Genomic DNA, 27043 nt, shown 5'->3' on the forward strand with positions numbered 1-27043 from the left:
TAACACTTGCAAGGTACCCCTTTTACCTATAAAAGGCTCTCGGGCCGCGAGATCGCCGTCAGATCAAAGCCAGGCTACTACTGCGGGTACCAAGACAGTGGCGCCGCCCGCGCCTCCGGAACAGGAAACCGAGGGAATTAAAAAGCAAACCTGAGAAAGCTGGGCCAAGGGAGGGAAAACTCTTCAGCCCACCGCAGGGTCTTCTACGCGGTGATTGGCGCGTCAACGAAAGCGATGGACGTCTAGACCAATCGTCAGCAAAAGACCCTTTGGAGCCCGCTCCCCCTCCTTCTACGTCCTCCAATCCGAAAACGCAACCGGGTGAGGGAGCGCTTCCGCCAGGAGAGAGCTGGCGGAGTTGAGGCGCCGGCTTTCCCGGGTCTTCTCCAGCTGCCACCGCTTTGCTGCAAAGCTGACGGGCGCAAAGACATGAGTGACTCCGCGGGAGGGCGCGCTGGTCTCCGGCGTTATCCCAAGCTCCCAGTGTGGGTGGTGGAGGATCATCAGGAGGTGAGCGGACGGCAGCCGGGCTCTGGGGCAGAATCAGCGGAAGCCCTGACGCTCAGAGGGCCAAGCAGACGGCGCAACCTTAGCATCAGAGGCCAGAGAGTTAACCAGAGTTAAACTGCCCTATTCCGTTGCTGTGGAGAGGACCCCAAAACAGCTAACTAGGAAGAATGAGAACTGACATTTATGGGCGGTTCCTACCAGTCGGGGCAACTTATTTACCTCGGTTTGCCCCCAAATCCCAGAACCAAGCAACTGGTGGCGTCGGGATTCGAAACCGGACAGTCTGGCTGCAGAGCCCTGTGTCCTTAACCTGCAGTTAACTCTGGCTTCCAGGTGTCTCCTGGAATCGCCACCACAGCCCTGCTGTTTAGATGGGAGGCTTTGTGCTTGGAACGTGGGCTCTGATCTGAAATGGGAACAGTAATCGTAGGACTCAGAGGGCTGTTAGTATTATTGTGTAAATATTGTGTTAAAAAAAATTTTTTTTTTTCTTTTTTGAGACGGAGTCTCTCTCTGTTACCCAGACTGGAGTGCAGTGGCGCGATCTCGGCCCACTGCAACCTCCGCCTCCTGGGTTCGAGCGATTCTCCTGCCTCAGCCTCCTGAGTAGCTGGGACCACAGGCACCCATCACCGTGCCCAGCTAATTTTTGTATATTTAGTAGAGACGGGGCTTCGCCATGTTAGCCAGGATGGTCTGAACGTCTGACCTCACGTGATCGGCCCCCGCCGACCTCCCAAAGTGCTGGGATTACAGGCGTGAGCTACTGCGCACGGCCCATATTGTGTAAAAAAAAAAAAAAAAATTAACACGGTGCCCTGCATAGATAAACTCTAAAAAGGGTTTCCATGTTTATGGCCGTGCTGATTTACAGTAGCTAAATTGGTTTCTTAATCTAGACTTTTCCAAGTCAACAAAGGAGGCCCATGGATCTAATAAATATGTTTTAAAGTAGCATCAGTAGGCTTGGGATGGGAGGCGGTTCTCTGGATGTTAAAAAAGAAGAGGGATTTACTGGTGGTGACAGTTAATAGGAGAGGAAGATAGGTTTCTCAGGACCTGGATATAGTGTCTATGACCTTGAGAGAATGAGAAAGCCTAGGTTAGACGGTACTTTCAAATTAGGTATTAAACCTAGAATTAGAGAAGATGTAAGAGGAAAAATGGCCTTTACAGACCTCCTAGCCCAACTCCACCATTCTAAGGGTACCAGAAAGACCCTAACCAGCCTGGACAGCAGAGCGAAATCCCGTGTCTACAAAAATAGAAGTGAAAAAATTAGCTGGGCGTAGTGGTGCGTGCCTGTAATCCCAGCTACTCAGGAGACTGAGGTGGGAGGATCGCGTGAACCCAGGAGTCCAAGGCTGCAGTGAGCTATGATCACATCACTGCTCTCCAGGCTGGGCAACTGACAAGACCCTGTCCCTTTTTAAAGGAAAAAAAAAATACTTTGAGACCTAGGGTACCTTGAACACCTAGTTAATGTTAGAACAGGCATTAAGCGGTAGTTTGTTCCTGAGCCCCAGTCCTGGTCTTTTTCCCCACATGACCTGTTGAGTTCGAGGGGGCAGCAGGAAGGCAGCTGGAGATGCAGGTTGGAAGTTCTGAGGACAGAGTAATGCTTGAGATTATCATCTGCACTATCTACAATAAACAAATTTTATGTTTTTCTACTTTACAGCAACATAGTATGCTTTCAATTATGTGCATTGTTTTTCAGTCTGCAGTTGAGTGTGTGCTCATGGTTTCAGTGTTAATTCTTATTGTGTGCCTGTGTCTTTTACAGGTTCTACCCTTTATATACCGGGCCATAGGCTCAAAGCATCTTCCTGCCAGTAATATAAGTTTTTTACATTTCGACTCACATCCAGACCTCCTTATTCCTGTGAATATGCCAGCAGACACCGTGTTTGATAAGGAAACACTCTTTGGGTAATATGTGATTTTATTCGTGGTCTTTTGTGTTTGAAGTACAATTTGCAATAGATAATAAGCAATTATAGGAAATAGACTTTGCTAAACTCATGGGTTTGGGGGTTTTTGGTTTGTCTTTTTTTTTTTTTTTTTTTCATTTTATTTAGAACAAGTGTTGACAACTTTCTTAAAGAGCCAGATTAGTAAATATTTTAGGTTTGCTGGCTATATGGTCTCTGTTGCAACTATTAATCTTTGCCTTTGTAGTGTGAAAGCAATCACAGGCACTGTGTAAACGAATGACAGTAGCTGTGTTCCAATAAAACTTTATTTACAAGCTGGGCATGATTGATGAGCCGGTAGTCCCAGCTACTCAGGAGGCTAAGGTGGGAAGATCACTTGAGGCCAGCAGTTCCAGGCTGTGATCAAAGCCTGTGGATAGCTGCTGCACTCCAGACTGAGCAACATAACCAGACCCCATGTCTTAAAAGAAACAAACCAAAAAAACTTTGTTTACAAAAACTGCCTAGCCAATGTTTAATCCTTTTAATATTTGCCTTTATAGAGGCCATTGGATTCTCATGTCTATTTCTGCATTTAGTCCATTGCCATATGTCGTTTTGGTTGAAATATATGATGAAAATTCAGGCTTTCACAGACATGTAATTGGAAAAGGAAAGAGTATTTTGATAGCCTTTTCAGATAATTGTGAATATTCTTTGATAGTGCACCAAAACTTGAAAAGTAGTAGTTTATTAAAGCTTATTTGAAATGTAGAATTCAGCAATTCAGTATCAAGTGTGAATAACCATAGTTTATTGATCACTCCTTTCAAGATAAATGGTGTTCACCTCGAAGTTCAATCGCAACAAGTGCTTTTCCTTGAGACAACTGTTATGCTTCAAACTATGTAGCAGGAGAGCTTTCTGTGCATTTCTCATTTTGCCACACATAATATTTAAAGATGTATACTTAGGATGGAAATTTAATAAAACCAAGATGTTCTCGAATGAAACTTTTACATTTATTTGTTTACTTATTTTAGCAGTGGTTGGTAACGAAGAATATAGTAACTACTAACAGTTTGGTGCTGCTGCCTTAATTAATGTTGGAACATCAACCCACCAGTGCCTTTGCACCATCTTTGCAAATCTCAATAAATGAAAACAGGAAATAATACCTTAGTATTTTCATGAAAATAGTTTTGTAATAGCGATGTCCCTGAAAAAGTCTCAGGAACCACTCTAGGGACCACACTTTGAGACCTGTGGCCTTAAAATGTTGTGGATAAAATTACACTTGGGAAAAAAAAGAAAACATTAAAAGTTTTAATGTTGTCTCTATGTTTCTTTTCCAGAGAATTAAGTATTGAAAATTGGATTATGCCTGCGGTTTATGCTGGCCATTTTTCACATGTAATATGGTTTCATCCCGCATGGGCTCAGCAAATCAGAGAGGGCAGACACCACTTTCTAGTGGGCAAAGACACTTCTACCACAACAATCAGGTAATTTCCTCATATTTGTGAATATGGAAGTGACTGAATGTTTCTATCTTATTTTGGATTCCTATAATAACTTCATAAGTGTCTGCACACAATAGGGTCAGATTAAGCCTCAACTTCTCCAAAGAGTTCTCAAAACACGAAGAACAAACTTTTAAGTCTCTTGATGTTCTTCATGTACCATTTATATTTAGTTGCTAGTCAAATTAGATTTTGAATGTGATCATTATCCTCTGGAATTTGGGCTTCATTGGTGATTAACTCCTTAAGCCATTGAAGTATCTTACAGATTTATATATCCAGTAGTACATTTTACTGTTTCCTTTCAATATAACTGTTGTCTGCTGAATATGCCTCGGTGGCTCACGCCTGTAATCCCAGCACTTTGGGAGGCAGAGGTGGACAGAAGAGATCGAGATCATCCTGGCTAACGTGGTGAAACCCCGTCTCTACTAAAAATACAAAAACAAAGTAGCCAGGCGTGGTGGTGGGCGCCTGTAGTCCCAGCTACTCAGGAGGCTGAGGCAGGAGAATGGCGTGAACCCAGGAGACGGAGCTTGCAGTGAGCTGAGATTGTGCCACTGCACTCCAGCCTGGGCAACAGAGCGAGACTCTGTCTCAAAAACAAAACAAACAAACAAACAAAAAAACAATAATTAGCAGTGAAAGGGCAAAATTATCTCACTTTGATTTTTTTATAAATCCAACTGCTGAATAAGTAGATTTGGGGCTTTAATTTTCTTTATAATATAATTAGTTTCAGATAAGTACTGAATCTAAAGTAAATTACAGTATCCTCTGACTTGAGATAAATGTGCAACTGTTTTTATTGTATTATCTATTTAACCAATGTTTTGTGTATCTTGTGATACTATAATACTTTTAGAAATATCAATATGTTCTTGACTTTAAAATTCTCTTGTGATGGGATAAATATTTTAAGCAGTATAGCCATAACTTTCTAGAACCTTAAGGATAATGGAGTGAAATGGTAATACGTTGAAAATCAGATAGTCTTCCTCATTGAAAATGATACTTTATTTCTAATTTATTCTTGATACAATTAACTTTTGTAGTATATATTCTTGTCATGTGCACAAATAGCTTTGTTGTGATATATGAAAATTGTATTTATTTCAGATATAATTCAAAAGAAATAATTAAGACTCAGCATATAAATATTGTACATACTACTGGTATATTTCAGTGAGTAGGCCTGATTTAACCTACAAAATCAAATAATTTTCAGCAATCTGACACAGACATTTGAAACTCCATGTGTGATTAATAATTTTGGAAGATTTTGATTCATGACTTTGGTTAATCCTACAAGTAAAAATGTATGGAAGAGGCACATATACATGTTGGTGTGCAGTTTGACAAATACTTGTATGTTCGTATGATAGGAACACGGGAAAAGTGCTGTTATTAAAAAGAATATTAATTTAGGTTGGGGGATACAGCCTCATCTTAGGGTTGTACAGTTTTAATAAGCTTGGACATTAGTTTTACTATGTCATTAATCTATTTTTGGAAAATAGCTTTTACAGTTTATAGCTGTGTATGCTGGGAGAGGTCAAGTGGGAAATAAATATTAACCATGATTTTAGGTGGGTAAGGCATGCCTCTAGAAGAAGTATTTGGCTTCACTTTGAAGTATTTACCAAGTCACCTTTCATATTGAAAATATTATGGTTATATAGAAATTAACAAAGCTCTAAAATATGTCAGGGAGTTTCTATTAAGAGAAATTATTTCCAGATGAAATTTTTCTCTTCAATGATTTTTTGGATAAAGACTCAGCTGGTATGAGAGAGAACAAAGGAACACTGGCTTAAACAAGAGAGTTTATTCTTGTATTAGAATTCACTGTACACAGTCCAGGCCTATGTGGCAGCTCTAGAGTTTGGGGAGCCCTAGTTCCTTCTACCTTTTTGCACCACCATCTGTAGAATATTGCCCTTGTCCTTACAGTCCAAGGTGGCTTGCCACCTCTGTGTTCATATGCCAGTCAGCAGGGAACAGGAGAGCAAAGCTCTGTACGCTTTTCTTCCATTCACTACCACTGGCCTGAATTTAATCACATGGCCACACCAGGCTGCAAGGCAGACTGAAATGCATGTGGGGCAGCTGTGTGTCCAGCTAAGAATTTGAGGAATGCTATTTCTACAGAAGAGCAGGAAGTACAAATACTAGAGACTGCTCTCAGTTTTTGTCAAATGGATCCGTTCTTATATTTCTGCCATGCCGTAGTGAAATGTCAACTGATTTGCGCATTCTTCTTAAAAATTGTTTTTTCCTCTGATTCAGGGTTACAAGTACAGATCATTACTTCCTAAGTGATGGTCTGTATGTACCTGAAGACCAGCTAGAGAACCAAAAACCTTTACAATTGGATGTAATTATGGTGAAACCTTATAAACTCTGTAACAATCAAGAAGAAAATGATGCAGTGTCTTCTGCTAAGAAACCAAAGCTAGCCCTGGAAGATTCGAGAAACACTGCCTCTACTAACTGTGACTCCTCTTCAGAAGGACTGGAAAAGGACACAGCAACACAGAGAAGTGACCAGACTTGCCTAGAAGCATCATGTTCATGTTCTTCTGAAAACCAGGAATGCCAGACTGCTGCCAGCACTGGGGAAATTCTGGAAACTTTGAAGAAAGGGAAGGCATTTGTTTTAGATATTGACTTGGATTTTTTTTCAGTCAAGAATCCCTTCAAAGAAATGTTCACTCAGGTAAATATTGTATTTTTAATACATAGATCTTGAGAATTGTATGGCTTTTCTCTAGATGAGGAACCAGCAAACTCTTTAAAACAGCCAGCTAGCAATTATTTTAGGTTTTGGGGTTCACATTCTCTACTAATACCCTTTTCTGTTGTTTTCTAAACCTTTTAAAGTTGTATATACCATTCTTAACTTGAGGGCCATACACAAACAGGCTCTAGGCTGTGGATTGCCAACTCCTGCTCTAGATAGTATTCATTATTTTGCATTTATTAATTGGGGTAATGTATACATGGGTGATGGATAAAAATTAAATCATACAGTACAGGTATATACAGTCAGCCCTCTGTATCCATGGGTTCTGTATCCCTGAATTTAACCAGCCACAGATAGGAAATATTCAGAAAAAATAAAAAACAATGAGAAATAACAATACAAGAGTAAAAATAATACAAATAAAAAACAATACAGTATAACAACTATTTACATAGGATTTACCCTGTATTAGATACCACAAGTAATTTAGAGATGACTTAAAGTATATGAGAGGGTATGCATAGGTTATATGCAAATACTACACTATTATATATCAGGGACTTCAGCATCCACAGATTTTGGTATCCACAGGAGGTCCCAGAACCAATCCCCCAAGGATACCAAGGGACAAGTGTACATTGAAAAACAGCACTCTCTTATCCCCATTCCCTCAGTTCTTTGCTTCAGAAACAAATACTGTGGTCAGTTCCTGGTGTATCTTTCCAGCAATATTCTATATATAAATCCTGTGTAACAGATTATTCCTTAAACAGTAATGTGCCTGATTACTCACCTAAATATTTGTAATAAATATTTGTAATGAAAGTTTCTAGAAAGTTACATAAGAAATTCAGTGGCAGTTATTCTTTTTAGAGTGCTATCAGGAAACCTGGGAACAGAGGGATTTTTATAGCCTAAATACCCTTTGGTACAATGGACTTTTTAAAAAGCATATATTACACTTTATTATTTAGTAGCAATTTTTTAAATATCATTAGGAAAGACAGATGTCCATCTTTTTTTTTTTTTTTTTTTAAGAGCATGTTCAGGCTGGGCATGGTGGCTCATGCGTATAATCCCAGCACTTTGGGAGGCCAAAGCAGGAGGACCACTTGAGCCAAGGAGTTTGAGAACAGCGTAGGCAACGTAGCAAGACCCCATCTCTATAAAAAAAAAATTTTTTTTTTTAATCTAGCCAGGCATAGTGGCACGTGCCTGTGGTCCAACTACTCGGGAGGCTGAGATGGGAGGATCACTTGAGCCTGGGAGGTCAAGGCTGCAGTGAGTCGTGATCGCACCCCTGCACTCCAGCCTGGGTGACAGAGCGAGACCCCATCTCATAAAAAAGAAGCATGTTCAAAAGTTAGGGGAGTTAAGTTCTGTTGTTACCTCTACTGCTTATTAGTTATATGATCTTAGGAAAATTACTTAACCTTTCTGACCCATAGTTTCTTCAAGTATCGAATCAGAATAATAATCATACCCAACTCAGGATTGTTACAATGAATAAAGCACTGAAGATATGCCACAACATTGTGCTTAATGAATTTTAGCTCTTGGGTATAACCTCTTCCTGAGAATATTCCTAAATAGGATTACTGGGGCCAGGTGTACCCACCTATATAATGGATCCATGTAGCTGTGCTAAACAAGGGGAAACATTATCCTACAAAGTTTGTATAGCAAGCCTCTTTCTCCCCTTGTGTGGTGCCTTCTGACCGAGGTTCTATGTCTTTGACATTCTACCTCCAGTATTGCCTTTGTACTTCAGAGTTCTCTTCTGTTGTTAAGAGAAATGGCTGCAAAGTGAACATAGAGAGTTCTTTGTTGTTGTTATTAAAAATATGTATATTTCCTGTAAACAGCTAAGTCTGTTTAGATCCTAGGACATGCCATTTATATAGCAGAATATTATTTAAAATATTTTCATCTCATGATCCATTAGCCACCAAGTATGCTTCCTTAGGTAATTTTTACATAGTATTGTCATGCCCAGCTGGATAGAGTTGCCTTGAAGAAGTGATATTTACAATAAAATAAAATTTTACAATATTTACAATAAAATTATTACAATAAAAATCTAAAGTATACATTTTGCCTGATTCTCCCATACATACCTTTAAATAATTATCTAAGATGTTCTTGTATCACAAGGAAGGTTGTCTCTTCCTTAAAGCATATCATTAAAAAATTTTAGCTTTTTTTTTTCTGGTATGTGGATTTTTTGTTTTGTTTTCCAGGAAGAATACAAAATCTTACAAGAGTTGTACCAATTTAAGAAACCTGGCACCAACCTGACAGAGGTATCCTCCATTTGTTTCTTTGGGGTTTTATTCATTTATCATATAACTAATAATATCTTGCAAATTACCACAGTGATCTCAAAGACTGCTCAAAGTGTGTGGGGGCGGGGGGGAGTGTATTGGCGAAGCCCATGGTTAGTACTTGAAAATTATGTTTTAACTAATAAAGCCAAGTTTTTTTTGTAATGGGATGTTGCTTGTTTTTTGAAAGAATAACTGTATAATCTCAGCTTTTCAATGTATTTAAAGGAAGATTTAGTAGATATTGTTGATACTCGAATTCATCAATTAGAGGATTTAGAAGCCACTTTCGCTGATTTGTGTGATGGTGATGATGAAGAAACGGTACAGAGATGGGCTTCAAACCCTGGGTAAGACTCTCAAACATTTTTTTCCCCCAACTCTACTAACTTTCAGTCCTAGATATGTTCCTAAATTTGCAAGATACATTGCTTTTAAAAAATTAGTATTCAGCTACTTGGGACGCTGAGGCAGAAGAGGATCACTTGAGGCCAGGAGTTCAGACCAGCCTGGATACTGTAACAAGACCCTGTCTCTAAAAAAAAGTTTTTTAATTAGCCAGATATGGTGGCACCTACCTGTAGCCACTACAGCCAGTGCTCCCAGCTACTTGGGAGGCTAAAGTGGGAGGATTGCTTGGGCCAAGGAGTTTGAGGCTGCAGTGAGCTGTGATCATGCCACTGCACTCTACCCTGGGTGACAAAGACTTGTCTCAAAAAAGAAAGAGAGAAAGAAAAAAGAATTAGTATTAAATTTCAACACATTTACTAACAATAGTAGACATTATTGAGTGTTTTCTGTGTACCTTTTATCTAAGATTTTTCCTTTCCTTATCTCATGTACTCCTTACAACAGTCTTACGGTTTTATTCTTATGTCAATTTTATAGATGAGGAAACCAAGGTTAAGTAAATTGCCCCAAGTCACATAGTAAGTGGGTATGTTTTTAGTCTTTGTACGGTAGCTGCCCCTAAATATGAGATACTGTACAAGGTCTTAAAGAGAATTAAAGATGAGTAGTACATAGGCATTCCCTGTTCTAAGTAGAATAAGAAAAAAATACTAACCCAACAACAGAAAAGTAAATTACTTGACAAGTAAATTACAATGCAAAAACTTGGCTGGGCGTGGTGGCTCTCGCCTGTAATCCCAGCACTTTGGGAGGCCGAGGCGGGCGGATCACGAGGTGAGGAGATCGAGACCATCCTGGCCAACACGGAGAAACCCAGTCTCTACTAAAAATACAAAAAAAAAAAAAAAAATTAGCCGGGCATGGTCGCGGGCTCCTGTGGTCCCAGCTACTCGGGAGACTGAGGCAGGAGAATGGCATGAATCCGGGAGGCGGAGCTTGCAGTGAGCCGAGATTGTGCCACTGCATAATTTTGAGACTCCGTCTCAAAAAAAAAGCGAAAACTTAGCTTCTTTTAAGGAAATCCCAAATACAAGTGGAAGGGTATTTTCAATCTCCTGACGTGAAGGAGCAGTATTTGAAGGCTAGATTCTCCATCAGATCATTTATTTGACTGACTGTTCATATTACCTTGAAAGAATGGAGAGAGAAGTTCTTTTTGAGGGAAAGCCTTTGGTATTGAAGCTGGAGTAAAAGAATATTGACATAAATATTACAGTGATTTTTCTCTAAAATAATTCTTAAATCATGTAATCTCAAATGGCCAGAAAGCTAAAATAAAACCATCAGACAAACTTTTTGTCCCCATGAGCATAGGAAAACCAGAACTAGCTTATTTTAAAACTAATCTCCCACAAACTGTCATATTATTCCCTCTGGTGTAAACAAAAGAAAATCAGTTGTAAGGTAGCAAGATAAAACGGGAAATTAGAATCAATAGTACTTTAGGCCAGAACATGAACAGCCACTAAGATTGTCATGTTTTGGTTATTAAAAATAATTCAGCAGATCTCTAGAAGAATATGGAAGAAGCTGAAACAGTGGTTGCCTCTGGGGAGAAGAATTCTATGGCTAAATGATGAAGTATATGAGTGAGAAATTATTTCTTTTGCTATGTACACGTATTATCTATTCAAAATACTCATTGTAATTTTTACTTAAAATACTCAAAAACATCCCTAAGATGTAAACATCATAAAGCTTTAATTATTGACACTAACAAAGCAGTGATGTGGAAGAATAATTCACAGTAATATTAATCACTTCAGTGAGTATTGATTAGGCACTTTAACATCAATTAATGGCCAGGCGTGGTGGCTCACTTCTGTAGTCTGAGCACTTTGGGAGGCCAAGGTGGGCAGATCGCCTGAGCTCAGGAGTTCGAGACCAGCCTGGGTGACATGATGAAATCCTGTACAAAAAAATACAAAATTTAGCCAGGCATGGTGGCATGCGCCTGTGGCCCCAGCTACTTGGGAGGCTGAGGTGGGAGGATCACTTGAGCCTGGGAGGTCAAGGCTGCAGTGAGCTGAGATCGCACCACTGCACTCCAGCCTGGGTGACAGAGGGAGACCCTGTCTCAAAAAAAGAAAGAAAAAAAATCAGTTAATGCTTTTTCCTCTTCAGTATAGGGTTCTAAAATGATTCCCTGTTTTTTGAAATGATAGAAGAGGGAGATAGAAAAATAAGTCACAGGACAGGAGTCTTCCTAGAAATACTGAAAAATACCTATTATTTTGTTATTTCATGAAGTCTCAAGCTAAGTTTAAAACTTAAACAACATCAACAAAATAGGCCTGGAAACCTTGGAATCCTAAGTCCAGCCCACAGACTTCCACTGAAACCCACTCTGCCTACTGAGCATGCCCAGTTAGCTCCTCATCACCAGCAGAGAGTTCTATCACAGACTTGAAGATATGATGAGACTGCAACAGTAGTGAGTTTAGACTGTGCTTGGTATAGAAGGGAGAAAAAATAGCATAAAGGAAAAGTAGATAACACTGAAAGAAAAGTCTCCCCAAACTAACCATGACCCTAAAGAGCCAGACCCTTGGCATGGAGGCTTCACTATGTCTAGGGAAGTGAGGAGGGTGGTTAGGGTCCAGAAGCCTAGAAAATGTCATTAATTAAAAGGAAAAAGTAACAGGACAAGTGGGCAAGCAGGCAGGCCTCCATGCCTCCTTTTTTCTTTCTTTTTTTACTCCCAGCAAATTAGTGAATATTTGTGGAGGAGGAATTAAAACACTAGAAGCATTAGCCAATCAGAGCTTCCAAAAGGTCCACCTAAACTTAATACCTTAAAAGCATCAATGTGGCCGGACGCGATGGCTCACACCTGTAATCCCAGCACTTTGGGAGGCTGAGGCGGGCGGATCATGAGGTCAGGAGATCGAAACCATCCTGGCTAACATGGTGAAACCCCGTCTCTACTAAAAAATACAAAAAATTAGCCGGGCGTGGTGGCGGGTGCCTGTAGTCCCAGCTACTTGGGAGGCTGAGGCAGGAGAATGGCGTGAACCTGGAAGGCAGAGCTTGCAGTGAGCCGAGATCGCACCACTGCACTCTAGCCTGGGCAACAGAGCGAGACTCTGTCTCAAAAAAAAAAAATGCATCAATGTTGTATCAGATGATGTAGGATTTTTCCGATTATGATTGTATTTACTGGCTAGGCCTGAGTTCACACCTGTAAAATCCCAACACTTGGGAGGCTAAGATGGAAGGATTACTTGAGGCCAAGAGTTTAAGACCAGTCTAGGCAACATAGCAAGACCCTATTTCTACAAAAAGATTTTAAAATTAGTTGGGTGTGGTGGTGTTCACTTATAGCCCCAGCTACTTGGGAGGCTGAAGTGGGAGATTCCTTAAGCCCAGAAGTTCGAGGCTACAGTGAGCCATGATCACACCACTGCCCTGTAGCCTGGGTGGTAGCAAGATCCTGTCTCAACAGTAATAATAATTGTATACACGAATAAACGTGTCCTTAATTTTTTTTTTTTTTTTTTTTTTTTTAGCTTTCAGGAAACAGCCTCTTTTCATCACAGCATGCTAAGGATACTTAGTTTTCTTGCTAATCAAAATAATTTTTTTTTTTTTTTTTTTTTTTGAGACAGTTTCACTCTTGTCACCCCGGCTGGAGTGCAATGGTGCGGACTCAGCTCACTGCAACCTCCGCCTCCCGGGTTCATGCAATTCTCCTGCCTCAGCCTCCCGAATAGCTGGGATTACAGGCATGCACCACCACACCCGGCTAATTTTGTATTTTTAGTAGAGACAGGGTTTTACCATGTTGGCCAGGCTGGTCTCGAACTCCTGACTTCAAGTGATCCGCCCATCTTGGCCTCCCAAAGTGCTGGGATTACAGGCATGAGCCACCGCACCTGGCCTCAAAATAATTTTTAAAGTCAGTAGAACTTCCCATTTTTGAAGAAGAAATCTCATTTTCTTGAATGCTCACTTTTAGTCTTTAACACAATCTGTAATCTTTTGGGTAAGAAAACAGGAAACATTTATTTCTTAATATTTTAAGATATTTGAACAGCTTTATCTTTTATTTCCCAAGTGCCATATGAAGCATGTTATTATGGTAAATGTTAGTATAATGTATCATTTGCTATGGTCATTTTAGTTGTGGTGGTTGTGATGTTTAATTGAGTGGGATGGCTTTTTTCCAGAATGGAATCACTAGTTCCCCTTGTACAGAGTTTGAAAAAACGGATGGAAGTACCAGACTATGAAATGGTAAATATTTTATATTAATGTGTAAAATTGACCCTTTGTAAAGACAATTTTCTGGGTAGACGAATTTGCTTTTTGTTAAAGTGGTTCGTTTTTGTTTGTGTTCCTGTGAAGTCTGAAACAATTATTAAGAAAAGAAATGAGTGAAAAAAATACATACATTGAAACAGAATACTGTTTTCCTGGAAAAGTCTTCCAGGAAAAACTTTTTTTTCTCAATTTTACGTATGGAGCAAAAGTCCTGTGTATTTTTTTTAATTTTGTCTGTGGTCAGATCTCTCTTCACCAGACAAAAGAAAAGTACACAATTTCTAAAACGGTCCATTTTTTATTGATGAGTATTTATACCGCCTTCCTCCTTCCTTCTTTTCCTCCCTATTTAAAAACTTTTCCGTTTGTAAAAACCCCAAGACAAAGAAAAAAGAGAGAGCTGTGACTAGCACATTTTAAATGTGTTAGCTGTTTGTCAACAGGGATCTGAATGCTATGGCGAAAGATACTTTTAGTCATAATTTATTTGTATATCATTTTGCAGTCTTTGAAGCATATATTTTCCCTTTTGACCTGGTACTTGAGATGAGAAAGCTATAGCTTAAAATGTTCAAGTGACTTTTCTCAGATTTGATGCCAGGGCTAAGACTTCCAAGTCTCCTTCCTCTTAGTGTGGTCTTTCTCTTAGTTTGCATATTTTATTTACTTACGGAATACAGTCAGACCACTGTGTTTGACTAAAGTTGAAGTATTGATTTAAGTATTGATTGAATTTATAAGAATTTGCTGGTATTCTTTAAAATAAGAGATGTCTATTTTCACACTGCTGATAAAGACATACCCGAGACTGGGCAATTTACAAAGGAGATTTAATGGACTTACAGTTCCATATGATTGGGGAGGCCTCACAGTCATGGCGGAAGGTGAAAGGTGTGTCTCACATGGTGGCAGACAAGAGAAGAGAGAGCTTGTGCAGGGAGACTCCCGTTTTTAAAACCGTGAGATCTTATGAGACTCATTCACTATCATGAGAACAGCACAGGAAAGACCCACCCCCACAATTCAGTCACCTCCCATCAGGTGCCTGCCACAACATGTGGGAATTGTGGGGGTTACAATTCAAGATGAGATTTGGATGGGGACACAGCCAAACCATATCATTCCACCCTTGGCCCTTCCCAAATCTCCTGTCCTCGAATTTCAAAACCAATCCTGCCTTCCCAACAGTCCCTCAAAGTCTTAACTCATTTCAGCATTAACTCAAAAGTCCACAGTCCAACATCTCATCTGAGACAAGGCAAGTCCCTTCCACCTATGAGCCTGTAAAATCAAAAGAAAGTTAGTTACTTCCTAGATACAATGGGTGTACAAGAATTGGGTAAATACAGCTGTTCCAAATGGGAGGAATTGGCCCAAAGGGGCAATGCAAGTCTGAAGTCCATCGGGGCAGTCAAATCTTAAAGCTCCAAAACGATGGTCTTTGACTCCACGTCTCACATCCAGGTCACGCTGATGCAAGAGGTGGGTTCGCATTGCCTTGGGCAGTTCTGCCCCTGTGGCTTTGCAGGATACAACCTCCCTCCTGGCTTCTTTCATGAGCTGGTGTTAAGTGTCTGCAGCTTTTCCAGGCACACGGTACAAGCTGTCAATGGATCTACCATTCTGGGATCTGGAGGACGGACAGTGGCCCTCTTCTCACAGCTCCGCTAGGCAGTGCCCCTAGGGACTCTGGGTGGGGATCCGACCCCACATTTCCCTTCCACACTGCCCTAGCAGAGGTTCTCCATGAGGGCCCTGCCCCTGCAGCAAACTTCTGCCTGGGCATCCAGGTGTTGCCACACATCTTCTGAAATCTGGGCAGAGGTTCCCAAACCTCAGTTCTTGACTTCTGTGCACTCACAGGCTTGATCAACACCATACAGAAGCTGCCAAGGCCATCCTCTGAAACCACAGCCCGAGCTGTATGTTGGCCCCTTTTAGCCATGGCTGGAGCGGCTGAGACACAGGACACCAAGTCCCTAGGCTGTACACAGCACTGGAACCCTGGGCTCTGCCCATGAAACAATTTTTTCCTCCTAAACCTTCAGGCCTGTGATGGGAGGGGCTACCGCAAAGGTCTCTGACATGCCCTGGATACATTTTTCCCTATTGTCTTGGGGATTAACATTTGGCTTCTCATTACTTATGCAAATTTCTGTAGCCAGCTTGAATTTCTCCTCAAAAAATGGAATTTTCTTTTCTTTAACATTGTCAGGCTGCAAATTTTCCAAACTTTTATGCCCTGTTTCCCTCTTAAAACTGAATGCCTTGGCCAGGCACAGTGGTTCATGCCTCTAATCCCAGCATTTTGGGAGGCCAAGGTTGGCAGATCATTTGAGGCCAGGAGTTCAAGACCAACCTGGCCAACATGTCGAAACCCCGTCTCTACTAAAAATACAAAACTTAGCTGGGTGTGGCAGTGCACACCTGTAATCCTAGCTACTCAGGAGGATAAGGCAGAGAATCGCTTGAACCTGAGAGGCAAAGGCTGCAGTGAGCCAAGATGGTACCACTGCACTCCAGCTTGGGTGACAGAGCAAGACTCCATTTCAAAAAAAAAAAAAAAAACTGGATGCCTTTAACAGCACCCAGGTCATCTCTTGAATGCTTTGCTGCTTGGAAATTTCTTCCACCAGATACACTAAATCATCTCTCAACTTCAAAGTTCCACACATCTCTAGGGCAGGGGCAAAATGCCACCAGTCTCTTTGCTAAAATATAACAAGAGTCACCTTTGTTCCAGTTCCCAGCAAGTTCTTCATCTCCATCTGAGACCACCTCTGCCTGGATTTCATTGTCCATGTCATTATCAGCATTTTGGTCCAAGCCATTCAACAAGTCTCTAGGAAGTTCCAAACTGTCCACCATTTCCCTGCCTTCTTCTGAGCCCTCCAAACTGTTCTAACCTCTGCCAGTTCCAAAGTTGCTTCCACATTTTCAGGTATCTTTTCAATAGTGCCCCACTCTACTGGTACCAATTTACTGTATTAGTCTGTTTTCACACTGCTGATAAAGACATACCCGAGACTGGCAATTTACAAAAGAAAGAGATTTAATGGACTTAGTGTTCCACATGGCTGGAGAGGCCTCACAATCATGGCAGAAGGTGAGAGGCACATCTTACATGGCAGCAGACAAGAAGAGAGAGCTTATGTAGGGAGACTTGTTTTTTTAAAACCATCAGATCTCCAGCCGGGCATGGTGGCTCACATTTGTAATCCCAGCACTTGGGAGGCCAAAGTGAGCAGATCACCTGAGGTCGGGAGTTCGAGACCAGCCTGACCAACATGGAGCAACCCCATCTCTATGAAAAACACAAAATTAGCCGGGCATGGTGGCGCATCCCTGTAATCCCAGCTACTCGGGAGGCTGAGGCAAGAGAATTGCTTGAACCCAGGAGGTGGAGTTTGTGGTGAGCCAAGATCATGCCATTGTACTCCAGCCTGGGCAACAAGAGGGAAACTCTGTCTGAAAATAAATAAATAAATAAAACCATCAGATCTGATACTCATTCACTATCATGAGAAAAATGCAGGAAAGACCCACCCCCACAATCACCTCCCACTATGTTTCTCCCATGACACGTGGAAATTGTGGGAGTTACAATTCAAGATGAGATGTGGGTAGAGATACAGCCAAACCATATAATGAGCAGAGCAAAAGAATATTTTGGTGAAACCTGAGCAAATCCAAGACTTACACTTTTTTGTTTAACTTTTTTTTTTTTCCGGGAGCATACATTCAAGTTGCCCTGAATAAACACTTCCAAGACTTAACACTTTTTAAAAATGGTAATTAAGAAGATCGTTATAAGATACTTAAGGTTTGAAAATGTTTTGAGGCCAGGAGCGGTGGTTCATACCTGTAATCCCAGCACTTTGGGAGGCCAAGGCGGGTAAATCGCTTGAGCCCAGGAATTTGAGACCAGCCTGGACAACATGGCAAAACCCCGTCTCTACAAAAAATACAAAAATTAGCCAGGTGTGGTGGCACACGCCTGTAGTCCCAGCTACTTGAGAGGCTGAGGCAGGAAGATCACTCGAGCCCTGGTGGTTACAATGAGTTGAGATTGTGCCATTGGACTCCAGCCTGGGCAACAGAGTGAAACTTTGTGTTAAATTTAAAAAGAAAGGAAATGCTTTGAGTTCATACAATATTATCAAATATGTCTGCAGGCAGGTCTGCTTTAATCATTACATTGCATCTGGGTTTTTTTCGTTGGGTGGGTTTGATGTTTTTTAGGGGGCAGGGAATGGCTAGGGCTCAGTCACAGATTATGTAATCCATTATGATGTGCCTACAGCTGCAGAGATAGAACGCTAAATAGTTTTATCATTTTGGCAAAGTGAACATCCAGAATTCATCCTTTTATCACACTGACTGATCATTGCCAGTTAAATTGTTGATGTGTATCCAAAGCCTCCAATAAAATAGTTGATTAGTGTGTTTTTTCATCCTTTGCACTTGTGTACTCTAGGCAAAACTATGACATAGTTAAGTTCCAGTTTTCAAAACTTTAGGTTGCAGAATGGTAGCATGTGAGCCACTTCTAACTTTCAGGCAAGTTTAATTTAGTGCTAAGACTAGAACATCATTCCATTCAAATTTAAAACACACATGTAGATAGCAGTAGCTTATGGTTATACATAAAGGATACACAAGAAAACAGTTTGGTTAAATAAGGTAGGATAAATATTTTCTCGTATCCTCTCAAAGCTTTGAATGTAGTACTAGGTGCATGTATTGATATTTAAAAAGTAAGTAAAATAGTGTGTTAAAAATGAGATGAGAATATGTACAGTTTTGTATCAACTTTTTTTTTTTTTTTTTTTTTGAGATGGAGTTTCGCTCTTGTTGCCCAGGCTAGAGTGCAATGGCACAATCTCTGCCTCCAGGGTTCAAGTGATTCTCCTGCCTTAGCAGGAGAAGCTGGGATTATAGGCATGTGCCACCATGCCCGGTTAATTTTGTATTTTTAGTAGAGACAGGGTTTCTCCATGTTGGTCAGGCTGGTCTCGAACTCCTGACCTCAGGTGATACACCTGCCTCAGCCTCCCAAAGTGCTGGGATTACAGGCATGAGCTACCACGCCTGGCCTCAACTTTTTAGTATATAGATGAAATGGATAATTCGATAGAAAATGTGAATTACCAAAATTGACCCAAGACCAATAATCATAAAATAAAGAAGTAGTTAAAGAATTATTCTAAAAAGAGGCATCTGGCCAGACAGGTGTATAGGCGAGTTCTACCAACACTTCAGAGAGCAGATAACTTTTATGACATAGAAACTGTTAGGGAAAAAATCCCAATGCATAAAAATATTAAAAATTAAAAGTTTTTCATATTTAAGGTGTTGGATATCCCAGTCACCCTGATTTGATCTTTATATGCTATTATGAATGTATTAAATTATCACATGTACCCTGAAAATATGCACACCTTTTATGTATCAATAAAAGTAAAGATTTGTCAATAAGGCCATTAATGATTAAAGAAGCTTATAAAAACAACTGTCATACAGTGTAATTTTTAATTGTATTATTTTCAGGTTCACCAGGCTGGTTTAACCTGCGATTATTCAGAACTTCCTCACCATATCAGCACAGAACAAGAAATAGAGTATCTTATTCAATCTGTGCATTATTTACTGAAAAATTTACCAAATCCTACTCTTGTGACAATTGCAAGGTAAGTGTGTTCAGCAGAATAATGGCAAATCAGAGATGTGCACATCCTAATCTCTGTAACCTGTGAATATGTTACATTATATGGCAAAAGGAAATTCGCAGTGTGATTAACTCAAGGATTTTGAGATGAGGAGATTATCCTGGATTCACCAAGTGGGCCCAATGTAATCACAAGGGTCCTTAGAAGAGAAAGGCAGGAGGGTCAGAATCAGAGTGATTCGAAAATTCTACACTTCGGGCTTTGAAGGTAGAGGCCACAAGCTAAGGAACACAGGCAGCCCTTAGAAGCTAGAAAAGGCCAGGGGACAGATTATCCCTGGGATCTTACAAAAAGAATGCAGCTCTGTCAGCACCTTTATTTTAGGACTTCTGACCTCCAAAACTATATAATAAATTAGTGTTGCTTTAAGTTACTAAGTTTGTGGTAATTTTTTATAGCAGCAGTAGGAAACTAATACAATCTCTGTAAGTAAATATAATGATTACTAATAAAATAATACAAATTTTTTTTAACCTACTCAGCTCAAAATTTAGATGTTGTATTTTCTCTTCCCTGTGTTTTTTTTTTTTCTTTTCTTTTTTTTTTTTTTTTTTTTTGAGATGGAGTTTCGCTCTTGTTGCCCAGGTTGGAGTGCAATGGCGCGATTTTGGCTCGGCGCGATTTTGGCTCGGCGCGATCTCGGCTCACTGCACCCTCTGCCTCCCAGGTTCAAGCAGTTCTCCTGCCTCAGTCTCCAGAGTAGCTGGGATTACCAGGATGTGCCACCACGCCTGGCTAATTTTGTATTTTTCATAGAGATGGGGTTTCTCCATGTTGGTCAGGCTGGTCTCAAACTCCCGACCTCAGGTGATCTGCTCGCCTCGGCCTCCCAAAATGCTGAGCTTACAGGCGTGAGCCACTGTGCCTGGCCCTTTCTCTTCCTTGTTAGTGATGATACGCAAACAATGTAGTTATTGTTATCTTGTCTTTGAGGTTGGTAATATTCAGACGAACACAAGAATTCTCATTTCTGTGTCCTACCAATTATTTAGCTGCTGCCATATTTTAAATTTGAATATAATTGCTGAATAGTTATTATAACAATTTAATAATGCTTTCCTGGGTTAATTTTTGGGCTGGTTTTGTATGGAAGTATGAGATTCTAAAATAAGTACTTTAAGTACTCAGGCTAATAATATGTAATTCGTGACAAACATTTTGTAACATCCTTTTATCATTCTGAAACCTCATATAATGTAACCTACCTATATATAATTTAAATATATATAGATAATATAATATACATAGATAATATACATTATATATAGGTAATGTAACCTACTATACACATAATACCTCTACACATAAGAGGAATTAAAGTAATTGATAATAAAATATATTAAAATGCCAAACTAGACTCACATATTTAAGAGATGCAGTTAAAAATGTACTGTAGCAGTTACACTGCGTGATGTAAATGTAGCAGTTACACATGCAAACAGATACCATGTGTTGACCAGATGCCATGAACAGCACTGCCATAATGACATTTTTTCAGTCACTGAACAGCTTCTTCATAAGGATCTGCAGTTAAAGTCCAGTCTTTCCCCAATTGACAGAGTAGTTGCATTCCTGGAAAATTTAGTTCCTATTTAATGCATTTTTTAAAAATACTTTTGTATATAAACAAGTGTTCAGTTCTAGGCTGTATTAGTCTGTTTTCACGCTGCTGATAAAGACATACCTGAGACTGGGCAATATACAAAAGAAAGAGGTTTAATTGGACTTATAGTTCCACGTGACTGGGGAAGCCTCACAATCATGGCGGAAGACAAGGAGGAGCAAGTCATGTCTTCCATGGATGGCAGCAGGCAAAGACAATGAGAACCAAGCAAAAGAGGTTCTCCTTATAAAACCCTCAGATCTCATGAGACTTACTACCACAAGAACAGTATGGGGGAAACCACTGCCATGATTCAATTATCTCCCACCAGGTCCCTCCCACTGCAATGGGAGTTATGGGAGATACAATTCAAGATGAGATTTGGGTGGGGACACAGCCAAACTATATCATAGGCTCAAAAAATTAAAAATCACTTTTTCACTTACATGAGTACTCAGTAGACTTCGAAAATATTCAAGACACAGGACAGCTATTCATGCTGCAGGATGATCCTGCCTGTTGCAAGCCCTGTAGCAGCCCAGCCCTCTTATCCCAGTCCCCTAAATGTCAATAGCATCCCCTATTCATTGTGTCAATCAAAAATGTACTAAGAGATTTTCAAAACACCCTCATGGGAGTAGCTCCCATCAAGAACCACTCTAATAGTGTTTAAAGAAGTCAAAAATTGGCCAGGTGCAGTGGCCTCACACCTGTAATCCTGGCATTTTGGGAGTTGGAGGTGGGTGGATCGCTTGAGCTCAGGAGTTTGAGACCAGCCTGGGCAACATGGCAAAACCCTGTCTCTACAAAAAAAAAACACAAAAAATTAGCCTAGGCATGATGGCATGTGCCTATAGTCCCAGCTACTTGTGGAGCTGAGGCTGCAGTGAGCCAAGATCACACCACTGCACTCCAGCCTGAGTGATAAAATGAGACCCTGTCTCAAAAAAAAAAGTCAAAAATCTTTCCAAAAGTATTGCAGTACCCTTTATTTGTTAAGACTTATAAATTGAGTTTTTACATATGACATTTTAAAGTAAGTCTTGCTGAGCATAGTGGCTTACACCTGTAACCCCAGCACTTTGGGATGCCAAGGTGGGTGGATTGCTTGAGCCCAGGAGGTTGAGGCTGCAATCAGCCATGACCATGCCACTGAACAACAAAGGAAGCTCTTGTCTTAAAAAATAAAATAGGCCTTTGTCCATATGTATATGTTACTATTTAATAAAGTTTCTCAAGCTAGACATGGTGGCTCACCCCTGTAATCCCAGCATTTTGGGAGGCCAAGGTGGGTGGATCACCTGAGTTCAGGAGTTCAAGACCAGCCTGGCTAACATGGTGAAACCCCGTGTCTACTAAAAATATATAAATTAGCCAGGCACGGTGGCAGGCATCTGTAATCCCAGCTACTCAGGAGGCTGAGGCAGAAGAATCGCTTGAACCCAGAAGGCGGAGATTGCAGTGAGCCAAGATTGCGCCACTGCACTCCAGCCTGGGCAACAGAGCGAGACTCTGTCTCAAAAAAAATAAAAAATAAAGTTTCTCTTTATTATTTATTGTGTCTTAAATTTTTGCATCAAGCCACAAAAATAACCTGGTCACTAGAGCATAAAATGAGTTTATCAGTGGTCTTACAGATTATCTCTTTAGGTTTTAAATACTTGTACTAAGGAGTAGGCCAGATAACTAATTCCAGTTCCTCTATAAAGATTTCTGTGCGGCTCTTCTCACTGTGTCCTCTAGAAGGCTTTATTCACCCTTATCCAGAACCAGGAGACACTGGTTAATCCAGTTGTAACTGGCAGCAGCATTGTAAATGCCCAGTGCAACTCAGGTTGCAGTTGGTAAGTTCTGGAAAGACTCCCAAAATACAGATATCTGTCCCAACCTACTTTGCTCTTTTCTGCTTCCTACTGCCTAGGAAAGTAAATCCAACACCAGCACATCACCACATTTCATTTTGGACCAAGCCATGGATCCTTTATAATTTTGTAGTTAACAAATCATTTTTAGAAATAGAATCCTTTTATCAGTTGGAAAACCTCGACCCTCATCATTTCTAGCCCTAGCACACATATAATAAAAGATGTCCCATCGCTAAGATAATAAGCCCCTGTATTCCCAAGCAACATCTCACTTTCAGGCAAACAGTGGTCTAGCAATCAAGCACTAAGGTGCACACCGCATGTCACCTTGCACAGGTTAATCTCTTTCAGATTTCTTTAAAGGGATAGTCATTGTGCCTATTTCATAGAGTTGCTGTGAAAATTAAAGAACATAATTTATGTAAGGTGCCTAACATGGGGTAAACCTTTACTAGCTTTCAGTTGATATTAATCCAAAATTCAGCACACCTTAATTTCTGTTTTACATTGAAATGAACACATGCAGCTTTTCCTCACAGTATGATTTTATCCTATGTGTATTTTTCTTCTTTCTCTTTCTCTTGGTTCTAGGTCAAGTCTGGATGATTACTGTCCTTCTGACCAAGTTGACACTATTCAAGAAAAGGTCCTCAATATGCTACGTGCCCTCTATGGAAATCTAGACCTCCAAGTGTATGCCGCAGAGTCTCCTCCATCTTGAAACAAACAAAACATTAGGCTCCTGTTGTATCTTGGTTTAGTAACAGGCCTTTAATTAACTTATTTGTAAATGAGTCTTCCAGAGAACACTGTTTTATATTAACTTTCAGTGGAAATCTTTCAGATATTTTGAATCTCTAAACAACTATTATCAGTTGTGGAATGATGGTAAATTTTTTGGCATCAAGTCTAATAACCCCAGCTGATAGAACTGTTGCTTATCTGTCTTCCTTAAGTATTTTTTAGGGTTTTTTGGGGTTTTTTTTCCACTTTTCCCCCAGATCTATTGGACTGTATGAGATTCATTCATACTTCCATTTATTCATTCAACTAATATTTATTGAACACTTACATGTACCAGACATTATTAAGTGCTGGGTATATGGTAATGAACAGAATAGACAAGGCCCCTGCCCTTTTAAGGGAGACAGATAAGAAGGAAATTATGGGTTGTGAGAAATGTTATGAAGGAGAGGACAACAACAGACATGTCTTAGTACTTAGGGTACCATGGCCTTATAGGAAAGTAACATTCTCTTTTTTAATTTTATAAAAATAGAGATGGGGTCTCACCATGTTACCCAGGCTGGTCTCAAACTCCTGGGCACAAGCAATCCACCTGCCTTCGCCTCCCGAAGTGCTGGGATTACAGGTGTGAGTCACTGTCCCAGCCAGAAACTAACATTCTCAAAAGCTACTACCGAAAAAAACCCACAAATTTGCCAATCCATGAAAGTATCATAGGAAGTCTACCTTTCCAAGGAATTTGGCATTGTGGCCCTGCTCTTGCCAAGTGCTGTCCAGCATTGTTGGTATCAAGGTGATCTGGTTGAGTAAACTTGACCAAACAAAAATTAACTGTTTTTTGCTTTTCTGTTTTTGTTTTGCTGATCAAAAAAGCCCTTCAGGGTCTTTTGTGCCTCCAGGAGGTCGTTGTAGATATGAATAATATAGTGCCTAAGTGCCACTTTATTGGCAAGTCTGGATTGATACTTTTTTCAGATAAAGCAGCTTTTCATGTAAATAGTAAGGGAAATAGTAAATAGTAAGGGAAAAAGTTAAATCTTTAATTCTGACCTGCCATAAATTCCCAAAGATATAAACTGTCTTCCACCACCCCCCTCATAACTAAGACATCCTTCCTGAGTCACTCTTAATCATGAAACTTGATTTTCTCAATTGGCCAGTCTTCTGATCTTTAGTATCTCTTTAGTTCAGTGATTTTTACCTACCTACTTGATTGATTTTCCTTTAAAAGGTGAAATGACATTTAAAGAAAAACTAACACCCATCATTCCTCAGTCCCAACACAGCAGTTCTTTTCACTCTTGCATGTAACTTTCAGGCCTTACCCACATGTGTTCCTATAGAGTTGCATGTAGCTAAAATTATAGTGTGCTGCCTAACTTTGTGCTAATAACCAAGGACACACATTATCATTGCCTCTCAGTGGATGGCACCTGACCCCATTTTTCCAAGGATTCTATTTTCCAGTGAATTTTTGTCACCAAGTTAATTTCCCAAGTCTGATAGCATGAATGCTTATTTGTGTTGTGAAAAGCAGAACAGCCTGACTCAGCTTTCCATTTTCATAGAACAATATGTGCCAAAAAAGGTTTATTTTCTTGGTAAAATCAGAACTGTAGAATTGTGCTATTTTTAATTTTTAAAATTTTTGGTCAGAGCTTATAGACATTACTTTTATGATTATTTTGCGTGCTAAATAAGTTAAAGGGTATGTTTTGAACTATAGCACTAATTAATGTGTGTGATCTTAGTATGTTGATAGCTTTGATTTTGTGAGTGGTTTACTAGTCATTTGTTATGATCCCCATGAACTCCAATATGATTCACTGTGGTTTTAACTCAGGTTGAATAAAAGCATCCATTTCTTTTATAAGAAGGTTTGTTTAATTCTCATGTTCTGTGATCATCTCTTTGAGAATAAAATTCAGTCCCTAATAGTTGAAAAGAATCAGCTTAGTAAATTATGTCCTGCACATTCCAAATAGGAAGATATTTACTTTATCAAGATGTGTTTCATTTGTGTTCTGAGTACCAGTGAGGGGATACCATGGTACAGTGTTTTGAATTGTGTACTAATATCATTAAAGCATGGGATTTTAGTAGCTTTTTAAAAAATGTGACTTAAGTGTAAGCATAGACTTTAACTTAATAAGTTGTGTATTTCCTAGTATCTAAGGGTAAAAAAATTTAAGTCCAGCCTTTCATAATAACCTTTTGACTGTCAATTTTAGATCTCTTTAGAAATATTTCCTATAGTTGGCCAGGCGCGGTGGCTCACGCCTGTAATCCCAGCACTTTGGGAGACCGAGGCGGGCGGATCACAAGGTCAGGAGATTGAGACCATCCTGGCTAACACGGTGAAACCCCGTCTCCACTAAAAATACAAAAAAAAATTCTCTGGGCATGTTGGTGGGCGCCTGTAGTCCCAGCTACTCCAGAGGCTGAGGCAGGAGAACGGCGTAAGCCCGGGAGGCGGAGCTTGCAGTGAGCCGAGATCGCGCCACTGCACTCCAGCCTGGGTGACAGAGCCAGACTCTGTCTCAAAAAGAAAAAAAAATATTTCCTATAGGCATGTATGTGTTCTAGCTTCTCGAGGAGCTCTTAGTCAATGTCCTTCACACATTTTTTTTTTTTTTGAGGTAGGGTCTCACTCTGTTGCCCAGGCTGGAATGCAGTAATATGATCTTGGCTCACTGCAGCCTCAACCTCCTGGGCTCAAGCGATCCTCCTACCTCAGCTTCCCGAGTAGCTGGGACTATAGGTGTGTGCCACCATGCTAGGCTTTTTATTATTATTATTTTGTAGACACGAAGTCTCACTATGTTGCTCAGGCTGGTCTCAAATTTCTGGGCTCAAGCAATCCTCCTGCCTCAGCCTCCCAAAGTTCTGGGATAACAGGCGTGAGCCACCATGCCCGGCCTCCTTCACTCTTTTTATGATAATCTCTCCTAGTCTTGACTTTGTTTTCGCAGCAGTGGCCCTGGATTGCTAGCAGTAAATTCATCATACTGCCAGTAGTTTATAATCAGTGGTGTGTTTCTCAGTACAAGATTCTCTCATTCACTGTACATCTCAAGAGAGAGCACTTTAGTGAAACTTCAGTTTTTGTTTGACATCTTTCAGAAATGCTTGACATACAGTCTTGCCTTCTCAAAGTATACTGATACTTTGATGAGGATCAGCATTTTTTATTGTATTTGTTTTGTTTTGTTTTGTTTTTGAGACAGAGTCTCGCTCTGTCACCAGGCTGGAGTGAAGTGGTGTGATCTTGGCTCACTGCAAGCTCCGCCTCCTGGGTTCATGCAATCCTTCTGCCTCAGCCTCCCAAGTAGCTGGGACTACAGGCACATGCCATCACGCCTGGCTAATTTTTGGATTTTTAGTAGAGACGAGGTTTCACCATGTT

At 40.3% G+C, this 27043-nt stretch overlaps 2 protein-coding genes across 14 annotated transcripts in view; one reads left to right on the plus strand and one right to left on the minus strand.

The window, feature by feature from the left end:
• The window catches only part of DROSHA (drosha ribonuclease III), a 131232-nt gene extending 130615 nt beyond the window's left edge, over positions 1-617 (minus strand). For 8 of the 13 annotated variants that reach the window (XM_063724075.1, XM_063724078.1, XM_063724072.1 and 5 more), the window contains exon 1: positions 27-175. The gene's annotated coding sequence lies outside the window, so the exon portion shown is untranslated. Of the gene's footprint in view, positions 1-26 lie in introns of all 13 variants that reach the window. The other 5 variants (XM_024247302.3, XM_024247298.3, XM_063724077.1 and 2 more) reach the window with 4 other exon arrangements.
• Positions 341-25507, plus strand: C4H5orf22 (chromosome 4 C5orf22 homolog; the record flags this gene model as incomplete). Its single annotated transcript, NM_001133191.1, is given in 9 exon segments — positions 341-510; positions 2297-2442; positions 3782-3931; positions 6239-6668; positions 8936-8998; positions 9248-9369; positions 13600-13666; positions 19244-19383; positions 23482-25507. Coding segments are annotated over 9 exon segments (1329 nt in total). The 3' UTR covers positions 23612-25507.
• Between the last annotated feature and the right edge of the window lie 1536 nt (positions 25508-27043).

Source organism: Pongo abelii, chromosome 4 (genome assembly GCF_028885655.2).
Source record: "Pongo abelii isolate AG06213 chromosome 4, NHGRI_mPonAbe1-v2.0_pri, whole genome shotgun sequence".
NCBI lineage: Eukaryota > Metazoa > Chordata > Mammalia > Primates > Hominidae > Pongo > Pongo abelii.